This window comes from Bubalus bubalis, chromosome 7 (assembly GCF_019923935.1).
Source record: "Bubalus bubalis isolate 160015118507 breed Murrah chromosome 7, NDDB_SH_1, whole genome shotgun sequence".
NCBI lineage: Eukaryota > Metazoa > Chordata > Mammalia > Artiodactyla > Bovidae > Bubalus > Bubalus bubalis.
Window position 1 is genome coordinate 80,126,201 of NC_059163.1, and position 12,746 is coordinate 80,138,946.

Sequence of the window (12,746 nt, forward strand, 5' to 3'; positions counted from 1 at the left end):
CTGAGTAATTATCTGCATGGTTTGAAAAAGAACAAGGCATGTCAGATAAATCTTCCCTCCCTCTCTGGGAGCAGCCTGGCTGGCAGACAAAGGGGCACTGGACTAGAGTGGGGTCTTTGGTTCTGCCTGGAGCATGAATCCTAACAGTAATCACAATGCCCCCTTGCCTCCCTCCGCATCCACATCCATATCTGTGATATCTGTTACTCTCACGGTAGCCCTCCCACATGATGCTGCCCTTTTGTAAGGGATAGTGCTTCGGATAGAATCTAGTTTCTGTTTGTCTCTGTCAAGCTCATGCTAGGCTGTGTTCTTTCCCTAGGGTTGCCATAATGAATTACCACACCCTTGGGGCTTAAACCACAAAAATGTATTGTCTCACAGTTTTGAAGACTGAAAGTCCAAAATCACAGTGTGAGCAGGGTTGGCTCCTTCAGGTGGCTCTGCGTAGAGTCTGTTCCATGCCTCTCTCCAGCATCTGGTGGTTGTTGGCCTTGGCACTCCTTGGCACTCCTTGGCACTCCTTGGCTTGTCACCACATCACTCCAATCTCTGCCTCTGTCATCACACGGCCTTCTTCACGGTGTGTCTCTGGGTCCTCATATGGCCTTCTTATAGGGACGCTAGTCATTGGATTTAGGACTTACCCTAATCCAATATGACCTTATTTTAACTAATTACATCTGCAAAAGCCCAAGTTGCAAGTAAAGTCACTTCTCTAGGTGCTGGAGTTAGGATTTCAATGTCTCTTCTTGGGGGCACAATTTAACCTAAAATATAGGCACTCAGTTAACATTCCTTGCATAATGTCAGAAACATAAATACTTCCTGTGAAGTTCATGTTTGAGTACCCTGACCTGAAGGACCCTCTTGGTTCCTATTTCAGCTTGCCTCTTAATCTTTATACCCAGCACCATAAAAAATCCATTGCCTAAATTTCATATATTTTATTGCTGCCTCAAATTTTCAGTCCACTTTAGTCTCCAGGTGGGAAAACACTATGTAGGTGAGTCTGAATCTCACTGCTTTGTCCTCATCCATTAATCCACCCATTTCCCTGTGCCTGCGTGTCTTCAGAAATTACAAGTTCTCTTTGTTGATTCCAGTCCTGTTTTGCAAACAACAGCCCTACTGGGACAACCCATACTTAACCTTAACCACATATTCACCAGGATAGAAATGAGTCAAAAATCTAGTGGCTATGGATTTGAATAACAATATTGGTCAGTTATACAGCACTGTCTCCATTCATGACCTCATTGGAATTTGTGTAACCCTGTAATGTAACCATTTTACAAAAGAGGGAAATGAAGGACAGAGAAGTTAGGTGACTCATTCATGGTCACAGGAAGATAAGCGGCCGAGACAGGATGGAGCTAGGTCTGTGGCTCTGATCCTCCACTCTTCCTGTAAGAGTATCAACACATGTTCAGAATGCCTTCCAGATAAAATAGGCTATAGTTATATGTCTGGGGATTAAGGAGAGTGGCCAGGACTCCCCGCATTTCCTCCTCTGACACCCAGCTGTGGGGGAAATTCTTGAGCAGTCCCCATTGCCCCTGCATAAGCTTGGAGGAGAAATAAAGGAACACAGGTACGTTTATCAGCAGGGCTGGCCCTTCCTGACTGAGGCCATCCCATCCTTTCTGAAAATGTCTACTTGCAGAACATGCAGGTATTTTCATTCTCTGTAAGTTTCTCAAGAATCAACCTCATGAGCTAGCATTCAACAAGAAGAACTCCTGGCCCTAGGGACAGCTGAACTTTTCACCAGTACCCTGTGGGATTTCCCAGAAAGGTTCTTCCTCAAATATTGGAGAATTTCTCAGATCCTCAAAGTGACTGTGGTAGGGAGATGGGACAGAGTTGGCTGGGATTTTGAGTGATGAGATTCAAATTAAAGGAAGGTTGATAAGCTAGAAATAAATAATAATGAAGCTCCAGAAGATTACACAGCAGGCTGTATTTTCAGGAGGGAACACACACACACACACACACACACACACAAATTCTAGGTATGTTCCAGGACTGACGTACAAGGGCCAGAGCTTTCACTGCAGCTCAAGGTCTCTCAGCCTTGGCACTTGAGTTTCAGACTGGGTGACTTTATGTTGTGGGACTGCCCTGTGCATTGTAGGATGTTTGGTAGCACCCTTGGCCTCTACCCACCAAATGCCAGTAGCACTCCCTTTGCAATCAAAATGTCTCAACCAAAAACTTCTCCAGACCTTGATAAATGTTTACTTAGGACCATAATCATCCAATTGAGAACCACTGCTGTAGCTGAAAAGGCAAGTCCTAGAGAAGTTTAAGGGCTACAGTCCATGGGGTCGCGAAGAATCAGACATGACCGAGCAACTATACACACAGAAGTTTAAATACAAGTGCACATTGAAAACCTTGGTTGGTTCATCATGAAACTCGGCTCTCATCTGACCCTTCTGGGTCTAGACAACAATCCCTCCAAGAGCTCAGTTCTAGACAGAAGTAAAGAAGGAAGAACCTTCATGAGTATCAGTTCTGCTTGATCAACTCAACATGTATGTTATTCATTCGTTCCACAGTCATCTGTGAAACAATGACAGAAACAGTACATGGAAATGCTCAGTAGGTGCTAACTCTTACCATTGAAGGATTGGCTAGGTCCAGTGCTATGAGAAGCTTGAGCTTTGATAGATTTGCTGCATTGCACTCCATCCAGGTTGTCAGTGTACCCCCACGGCAGCGCGTGCAAGTGTCTGTTTCCGCACAACCTTACCGACACAACAGGTTACACAACTTTCTGAACCTGGTCAAGCTATATCAGAGAAAATGTATAATTTAGTTCAGATATTTTTGTCCAGCAAAATCTATGCCAACAAAGCATGTCAAAGCTTTGCCAAGGCCCTAGAGGTACAGGGTCCAGGCCGTGTGGATGGTGTGTGAGCAGCGCACTGCGGTGCAGCCAACCCTGCACCCACACGGGACACAACAAAGGTTGTTCCCAGCTGTTCTGCCAGAGCGTTTCAGTGAGTCAAGAGAGACATAAATAATAAGGCCGACTGAGAGCCGACTCTTCACTCCATTCCCAGAATACACAGAGGGAGGGCTGCCAACCCTGGGTGTGACTCTGTCCCCACCATAGACAGCTGAGACTCCATTGAGCCTTTTATCCTGGCCTCTCATGTCTGGCCTCCTTGATTCTCTTAGGTTCACAATGTTCTTCATTAGTTTCCAGAAAGTCATGTGACTCTTGGTAATTTTCACAGAAACTTTTTTTGTGGAAGTTTCCGGTGTCTGGGTGAGCCGGGGACAGAGAAGGGGTGAAGTTTTCATAGATCCTTGCCTGCACCTTCTCCAGAAGAAACAGGAAAGTCATTGGTGGTCATTATTATTCAAGTCATTTCGCCTCAACAACTATTTCTGAGTGCTGTCGTTAAGAGAGGCCCAGGGCTGGATGAGTAAGGGTGGTCTTCAGAGAGCTCCATTTCAAATGCAGGAAGTAAATATTATATAATTACCTCTCTGGCATCAGTTTCCTCACTGTTGCTACTGGCAAACAGATCAAGTACCAAGAACATAGTGCTGTACACAGTCCCACACAACAACCCTATGAGGCAAGTATTATTATCCTCGCTTTGCAGATAGGGAAACTGAGGCCCAAAGAGGAACACCAGTGTCCAAATTACAGTTCTGTACTGCTTTTCATTAGTAAAGTGGCAGACATGATTCCTGTCCTCCACCCCAGAGACTTGTAATAAACAGAAGAAAGCACATAAAGTCACTTTTCAAAAGTGTTAAAAGAGTCTATAACGTAAGGTGACTTTGTAGTACCTATTACAGTCCCCCGTAATCATTTCAGCAAAACCCCATTGCATTAGGTGTTCTATTTTTAAGATGTACATAATGCTGCCTTTGAAAAATTGTCAAATGAACTTGAGAAAGACTTTCAATATTTCCTTCCTGAAGATTTCCTGGGCGTGGGTGTTCCTTTAAAATAGAAACAACCCAGATGAGGTTCACTGCCTAGAAGATGAAAGATGAAGACCTAATGTGACTGTGGGTTTAAAATAACCAGCCATTTGCTTGGGAGGAGTTGGGAGGAGGCTTTTGCAGTGGATGGTTAGGGGAGAAGCAGAGCTATTTATTTTCTGTGCATACTTTAGTGATGGAGAGAGTCCTGGACAGAACCTGAGAAATGCCTGATGGGGAATGCAAGAGTGTGAATTAGGGGCGATTAACTCAGGATACACCCAGAGTGGCTCAGTGTTGGTCCTGGGAGGCACTCACTGGGATCCCAAGCAGAAAACCAGAAAAGGGATGCTGGAGAGTCTGCCCTATTTGAAATTCACTGAAATGAGTATTGGTGAGCTTGAAAGTGCTCTTTCAGCCTACTGTTCATTTCCACGGTCAGGTTCATTTGAGAAATATTCAGATGGCACCCCAGTTCCTTTGGAATGATACACTTTGACCCAAAATACCAGGTACAGAAAGTGGGGTGGTGAAGGAGGTGAATGCTTGCCATTTATATGGTCTGTTGGTCCCCTCTGCTGAACCATTAGTTTGTTGAAATCAAGAATTATATCTCTTATTAATCTCTGTCTTTCCAGCACCTAACATACCCACATGTGGCAGATGGCAGATGTTTGCACCTCCTTGCATATTAACTGATCCATGACATGCCAACTGAATGAATGGAGCTGAGGGTACTGTTTCAAGCTGGATTAGGAACACCTTCAAAAATTAGCCTTGGCCAGAGGATGATTTAAAGGAACACTGCTGCTGCTACGGCTGCTAAGTGGCTTCAGTCGTGTCCGACTCTGTGCGACCCCATAGACGGCAGCCCACCAGGCTCCCCCGTCCCTGGGATTCTCCAGGCAAGAACACTGGAGTGGGTTGCCATATTTGCAGGGAGCGAGAGGACTCATTTCCTTTTGCGGGGAAGGATATCCTTGTCTTTGGTTTCCAGGGAGCTGGAAGCAAGTGAACAGAAACAGAAAAGATTACTGAGTATTTCTCCCCATTGATTTGGGAAGCAGCCTTCATCTATCAGGTTGATTTTAAGTGTCTGATTTGCAGATACTTTGCAGCAATACGTTCGTTTCACAGTTTGAACTCACCCAGTTAGGCCCTGATACTGGCAGCTGGTGATCACGCTAACACAACAGAGTACCAGTGCAGTCACATGGAAGTCTGGACTTTTCTGACCTCAGACCCCCCTCTGCAGCACAAGGACAGGGTTGTCTTCATGCCACCTCCCTGGGTTGCCGGCGCCCATGAGTTACTGCATGGAAATGCAGGGGTGCTACACTGTGGGGAGCTGCTGTAGTCATCTGAGTGCATCGTCAGCCTCTTTTAAGCATCTTCTGTCCTCTCTTATTTCTGGACTCCTGCCCAGGATGCCTTTAAATAAATCAGTGGTCGATAAGGTAGCCCAGAAATTACATCCTGCACATTCTCTTTCACAGTCTTCACAGTGGCTCAGAGTGCATTTGAAATTCTTTTTCATCTTCATAACTGTCATGAGATCTTTGTCCATTATTCATGTTGCTTTAAGTTCCTTCTCCCTTTTTCCTTGATCAGTCTTAGCAGTAGTTTGATGTGTCTTTTCAAAAGGCCGGCTTTCAGATGTGCCGGTCAGATCTGTCTTTTTCTATGCCATTAATTTTGTCTTTCATACTTCTTTCCTTCTACTTACTTTGGGTTTATTATGTTATCCCTTTTCTAACTTCTTAAATGTTCTATAATAAATACACTTAAGGCTATAAATTTCCCTTTCAGTGTATGTCTTTAGCTGTATCCTAGAGTTTTGAAGTTTATCTCACTTTTTAAACCTACTTTCTTTACTGTTTTCTAAATTTTTTGCATTGTCATTAGATAATGTGGTCTATAAAATGTCAACATTCTAGCTATGCTGAAATTTGCTCTGTAGCCTGCTGTGGAGTCAGTTTTAAAAAAATATTTCCTATGTGATAGCCAAAAAGTATATATTCTGTTTGATTGTTAAAGGTTTGTTGTTGTTGTTCAGTCACTAAGTCATGTCTGACTCTTTGTGACCCCCATGGTTAAAGCTTATATATTTAAACTCTAGTTCTGGTGTTCACTGTATGACCTTGGGCAAGGTTCATCACCTTTAAAATGGTATGATTCTCACCTCATAGAGTTGAGGGTGCACACTAAGCATTATATAAACATTAACATTGATTATTGTTCTTTTTTAGCTACTAGTTTCAGCTTATTAATCTTGTTCAAACCTTCCATTTCCTAGCTTATTTTGAGTACCTGATATATGAGTCTCTGAGAAGTGTGTATTAAAACCTCCCATTATAAATTTGCCCATTCTTCCCTACATTTCTGAACATTTTGCCTTATGTTTTCAAGCTCTGTTGCTAGGTCCCTATAAGTTCATTATTAGAGCTTTATAGTGGTGATTCATTTTACTAGGCTTTCCTGATAGCTCAGTTGGTAAAGAATCAGGCTGCATGCAGGAGACCTGGGTTCAATTCCTGGGCCAGGAAGATCCACTGGAGAAGGGATAGGCCACCCACTCTAGAATTCTTGGGCTTCCCTTGTGGCTCAGCTGGTAAAGAATCTGCCTGCAATATGGAAGACCTGGGTTCAATTCCTGGCTTGGGAAGATCCCCTGGAGAAGGGAAAGGCTCCCTACTCCAGTATTCTGGCCTAGAGAATTCCATCAACTGTATAGAACATGGGGTCACAAAGACTCATTTTACTAGGGTAGAGATATTCATGTTGAACTGAGTCAATTCTTATTTATTGTGATTACTGGTACCATTAGGATTGTTACATCTTAAATAAGAAGAAGTGGGATTTAAACATAGGCAATTTGCTGCCAGAGCCCAAGTTTTAAATGAGGGAAGGTCTCTTGGTTGTGGTGAGTGAAGTGAGGAAGCTAGACATGTAAATATCACAGGGTAGAGCATTGCAGGCGGCAAGAACAACCAGTGCAAAGGCCCTGAGGAAAGTACATGCTTGTTGTTTGTAGGAGGTAAGACCAAGAGTTCAGTTCTGGACATGTTACAGTTTGAGAAGTTTATTAAGCATCTGAATGATGTCTGGAGGGCAGTTGGATATACAAGTCTAGAGTTTAGGGGGAAACTTAGAAATGGAGATAAACTGTTTGTCGTTAGTATCCATGGAACTAGATGAGACACTAGGGAGTAAGACAGAAAAGAGAAGTCCAAGGACTGAGGTTTAGGGCAAGAAAGGAGGAGGCTTTAGCAGAGGAGACAAAGAAGGAGTAGCTGAGAGAGAGGAGGAAACCCAGGAAAGGGGGCTGCGTGGAGGAGGGAAGGAACAGATATTCCAGTTCTGCAGAAAAGTTCGATTAACTGAAGCCCATGGAGTGACCACTGGGATTTGGCAACATGGAGGTCCTCATTGGCCTTGACGTTGGTGGACTTTCATAGACATTAGAGTACACAGAAGGCAACCAGAGCAGTTTCATTCTGTGTTGGGGAGGGAGGGGAGCCCAAGGCCCCATCTTCCAGTCTCAGCTTTGCCTCTCTTATCACCAAAGGCATCTCTCATGGTCCCTGGAGTCTGGTTTGAAAACCAGAGATGTAACCAGCCACTTTGTTTTACAGCTGATGAAGCTCAGGGCCAGAAAAACACAAGACTGGCAGAGACACATAATTAGCAGAAAGCCCAGGTAGCAATTTATTATTATTTAATGAGATTTCTCAACAAAGAGATCTATCCTAGCCTGTCTTACACTGTTTTCTGTGGACAGTGGTTACTGTAACAAGTAGAAGAATCAAAATAAGAAAGTCTTCATTTTTCCATCTCTGCTGAAAGAGGAAATGATAACATGAACAAATTCTATTGATAGAAAATTCCGAAGCCTCATTATTAACTCATGATTTCCATATTGTCCTCCCACCATACCCCACTTCTCAAGGCGTCTGATCAAGTTCCATGTTTTCTGATCCTGCATTAGAGGATGCAGCAGACGGCCACCTGTACTATGAGTATAATAATAATAGCAGTTGCTCACCCTTATAGACCAGTGGCTGTTGCTGGCACTGTTCTCTGATCCCCACAACAGCCCCAGGGTTGCATTTCATTTCCATTCCTCTCTGATAGAAACCCTGGACAAGCTACGTGCTTTAGTTTCTCTCTCTGTGCTTTACTTTCATCAGCTGCATGACATGCTTGCTAGACTGAAAAGCAGGATACAGGCATCAGGGCTGACACTGCTCCTGAGCCAGGCAGTGGGCTCAGCACTGAATCATCACAGGCCTGAGAGCTGCGGGGATTGCCGGAGGCTCTTTCTCCTTCGCTCTCTGGTTTGGTAAACCACAGGTTGGCTCCAGGAACTTTACTTTAGTCTCATCTTACAACTGTTTTTCCCTTAGGATCCATGCTTGAGACCGAATGAACCTTCTCAGACGCTGCCCAGAGGAGAGGAATATCAAGATAAGTTAGTGGCTGAAGAAGGAACCAGCAGCGACGAAGAGGAAAGGTACAGGAGGACAGGCAGGCTTCCGAGGGCTCCAGTGAATGAGAACTCACACTTGAAGGATTCATTCATTCATTCTGTCCTCACATATTTGTCACTGCCCCATGCATGAAGCTTAGGGAGGGAACAGAAATGTCTTGTGTGCCTCCAGCACATCTAAGGACTTTACCTGAATTATTTAATTGTCATACCAACTCAGAGAGACCATTTTATAGATTAAGAACCTAACACTCAAAAAGGTTAATAAACTGCCCCAAATTCAGACAGACCTGGACTGGCCCAAACCTCTGCCTCCTGTTCTTCCAAGTGTTCTTTTACTAAGTGAGGGACATGAGGGAGCTTTGTCACAGAGAGGAACTCTCCCTCCTTTATCACCTATATTAGCTTTTGCTGCTCTAACAAACATTCCCAAAATATCAACGATTTTAGCTCATCAGTCAGCTATCTTTATTCTTGGCTCTGCCAAGCTCTTCTGGTTTTATATGACTTTGGATCCTGACTAAGAGTCTGATGTTATTGCTCTGCCCCAACCATGGATAGAGTTTAAGTCTGTTCAGATGCCATCCCATTCTGGGACCAAGACTGATGGATTAGCCTCTATCCAGGGCATGTTGTTGTCATGGTAAAGGGAAAAAGCTCAAAAAAGCTGATGAAAACATGCAGTGCCTCTTAAAGCCTACACTCAGGACTGCACAGTCTCGTTTTTATCCACATTCCATTGGTTAAAGCAAGTCACGTGACCACAAACTAATACTCTGAGCAGAAGGTAATATGCTCTCCACAGGTCTTAGTTTCGGCTGCTATAACAAAATACCATACAACAGAAGGTTATTCTCACAGCTCTGGATGCTGGGGATCAAGGTGCTGGCCCATTCAGTTCCTGGTGAGGACTCTTCCTGGTTTGCACATGGCCATCTTCTTGTGTCCTCTCATGGAGAAGACAGAGGCAGCAGACAGTGTGGGAGGAGGTCTCTCTTGTGTCTTTTCTTACAAAGGCACTAATCTCATCATGAGGGCTACTCTCTCATGACCTAATTACCTCCAGTGGCCTCATTTCCAAATACCATCATATAGGTGATTGAGGTTTCAACATGTGAATTTGGGGAGACACAATTCAATCCACAGCATCACATAAGGCAGTTGGTATTTGCTGAGCAATAAAGATCTGTCACACCAGCTCACAAGTTTCTGATACAGTAGGTCTGGGTATATCCCAACTCTGTGTCTTTTGAGAAAGCTTCTCAAGTGATTCTGAGGCTACCACAGTTATACTTCACTTCCCCACACTAATGAACAGCTGTGTGGGGTCCTGACAGATGACATGGAGTCCATGCTACCATCTGGTAGCTCTTCAAATAGTCCTGGTGAGAGCTTTCTTCCTGGCTTGCACATGGCCATCTTCTCATGTCCTCTCATGGAGAAGAGAGAAACAGTAGACGATGTGGGAGGAGGTCTCTCTTTTGTCTTTTCTTATAAAGACACTAATCTCACCATGTGGGAGATTAGTTGTCCTAGTCTATTTGGACTGCTTAGCAAAATCCCATAGACTGGGTGGCTTATGAACAACATAAATTTATTTCTCACAGTTATGGGGGCTATAAAGTCCAAGGTCAAGGTGATGGCCGTTTCTGTGTCTGATGAGGACTCACTTTCTGGCTTATAGAAGGCGTCTTTTCATTCTGTCTTCACAAGGTGGACGGGCAAGGGCCTCTTTTATAAAGGCATTAATCCCATTCATGAGGGTCTCACCTTCGTGACTTAATCACCTTCCAAAGGCCTCGTTTCTTAATACCATTAGATTGGGCAGTAGGCTTCAAAATAGGAATTTTGAGGGGACAGAAACATTTATAAGCTAGAATTGAGGAAGCAAAGCCTACACCCCTAAATCATATCAATGGCAGTGTTAGGTACCCTATAGTCCTGTGAACTCTCTAGCTAATAATACCTGCCCAGCTCCCTCCGGATTCTGTCTTGGGATCTATGAGATGTGTAACCATAGCAGTTAAAGAGCACAGACTCTGGAGTCGGGCCTCCAGACTAAATGTGGGTGCTGTCACTTACCCCTGGAAGCTACAAATCTTATTCTGTTCAAAACTAACACAGGGAAAGAAATAATCTTTACTGTGAAAATACTGGCAGGGATTTCAAGAAGTTTCTAAGGGGCCCAGCTTGGGTCATTTGTCCATCCCTGAGCCAGTCATTCTGGCCAAGGAGATGTCTGGCTCTGATGGACCAGGTATGTGTCACATGCCCTTCCCATGGGCCAGTTAAGGATGAGGACAGAGTTAGCTGCATCTGAACCTTGTGGACTAAACAGGATCACTATGGAAAGAGAAAAGGCTTCCCCAAGGAGAGGATGCTGGGCAGACCAACAGTAGGTGATCACAGCAACCTTGTCTTTTCTCCTGTGTAGCTTTGTTGGTAAGGAGGTTACTCAACTACAGAAGAAAATGAGGAGATGTGGGGTCTGTAGGCTTCTTTCATGGGGGTTTTAGTTAGAGTGTAAGAACTGAGAAGTATAGAAAGATCTACGGTCAGAGGCTGAAGAACAGAACAAACACATTGGTTCTTTAGGGGTGAGGTTGCATATTCAGTAGTTAACCCCTTGAAGGTTGCTTGTCAGAGAACTTTTGGCATAGTGGGTTTTCCATTGGCTGTTGATTTAAGGTGGGGGTAGCAGGTCGGATGGGCTTTCCTGGTGGCTCAGCGGTAAAGAATCTGCCTGCAGTGCAGGAGACCTGGGTTCAATCCCTGGGTCAGGAAAACCCTGGAGGAGGGCATGGCAACCCACTCTAGTACTCCTGTTTAGAGAATCCCATGGACAGAGGAGCCTGGTGGGCTACATTCCATAGGGTCACACAAAGTTGGACATGACGGAAGCGATTAAACAGCAGCAGCAGCAGGTCAGAATCAACTTCAGTGGGAGCAGGGAAAGTCAGAAGAGTCTGCTATGACTTGCTTGTGAGAGATGGTAGGATAGGATCAGCTTTTTAGGATACGAGGGAATTTGACACAAGAGAATAGAGTAAGAGAGGGAAATTCTCATTAGTGGTGTTCCCAGGAATGATGATGTGGTAAATATAATAATAGTAAATATTTACTGAATGCTGGATTAACCCATTTAATTTTCATTAGGTAGATACCATTATTGAAGTACTTCATTTTAAAGATGAAGGAAACTGAAGAACAGAGAGGTTAAGTGACTTGTCTTTCTACTTATTCTGCCAGTAGATGGTAGGATCCAGATAATAGCCTCTCTGGCTCCAGAACTAATGTTTTTAACTACATCTCAACTTAGGGCAGCTGTTCTTATGCCATATGAAGTTCCACAGTTTTCCTGTTTTTCTAAGATCACTCTCTCCTTTAATACTCAGTAAAACGACTGAACTTGCACTTCCAGCTGTGGCAGGGTAACTGGTACTAGACTTGCCCTCTTTCTGTAGACAACTTTAAAAGTGAGCAAAATAAATAACAACTCTTTTAGGAACAGGACAATATGCAGAGAAGGACCATGTTCTTTAGAAGAGAAACATGAACTGAATCCCATAATCACTCCACATTTTCTCCTGCCTCTCTGTCTGGGGACAGTGCCAACCACAGTGCAGAGAAGTGGAGGTAAGTTGAGCTGAGGAAGCAGACATCAGGGCTCAGGGCTGCTAGAGCAGCTGGAATTTGTAAGGTAGGGTACCAGAAGAGGAGATACTAAGTGAGGGTATAGGGGACAGAAATCTATAAGAATTTTCCATAGGTCCTTGCCAGGAGCTTGAGTGAGACTCATGAGGCCTAGGAGTATGCTGCTGCCATGGTGCTGAGGAAAATGAAGGTACTAGAGATGGGATGCTAGGAGACATTGGATTCCAAGATCAGCCACAATGAAAAAAGCCTTTCTGAGCTCTATGAGCATTGAGTTGAGACCTCAGAAACAACACATTAGGAGTAAGAAACACACCCTGTGATAAGGGCCACACCCTAGAACAAAGGACAATGTTGAACTATACAAGCTCTAAAAAAAGACAAATCCGGGCATAAAAAGATCAGAAAGAGCCTTGAGTAATTTAACTGGCTGTCATAACAAAACTAACCACTTTTGAAAGGAATTCATAATACAGATTCCTACTATTATATTATCCACAGTATTGAGCATTTGATGAAAACATTATAAGACATGCAAGGAATCAGAACAGTATGACTTATAATCAAGAAAAAATCAGCTAATAAAGCCTAAAATGACCTAGATATTGGAATTAGCAGACAAAAACTTGAAAGCAATTATATGAGCTATTTC

At 43.8% G+C, this 12,746-nt stretch overlaps 1 protein-coding gene across 6 annotated transcripts in view; it reads left to right on the forward strand.

Moving 5' to 3' along the window:
* The window catches only part of FAM184B (family with sequence similarity 184 member B), a 118,791-nt gene that overhangs the window by 78,677 nt on the left and 27,368 nt on the right, over positions 1–12,746 (forward strand). For 5 of the 6 annotated variants that reach the window (XM_006063939.4, XM_044946057.2, XM_044946056.2 and 2 more), the window contains exon 8: positions 8,358–8,464. The exons of the other annotated variant lie outside the window; for it this stretch is intronic. In XM_006063939.4, the coding sequence (XP_006064001.4) occupies positions 8,358–8,464 (107 nt within the window). The remainder of the gene's footprint in view (positions 1–8,357; positions 8,465–12,746) is intronic. 6 annotated transcript variants of the gene reach the window in all.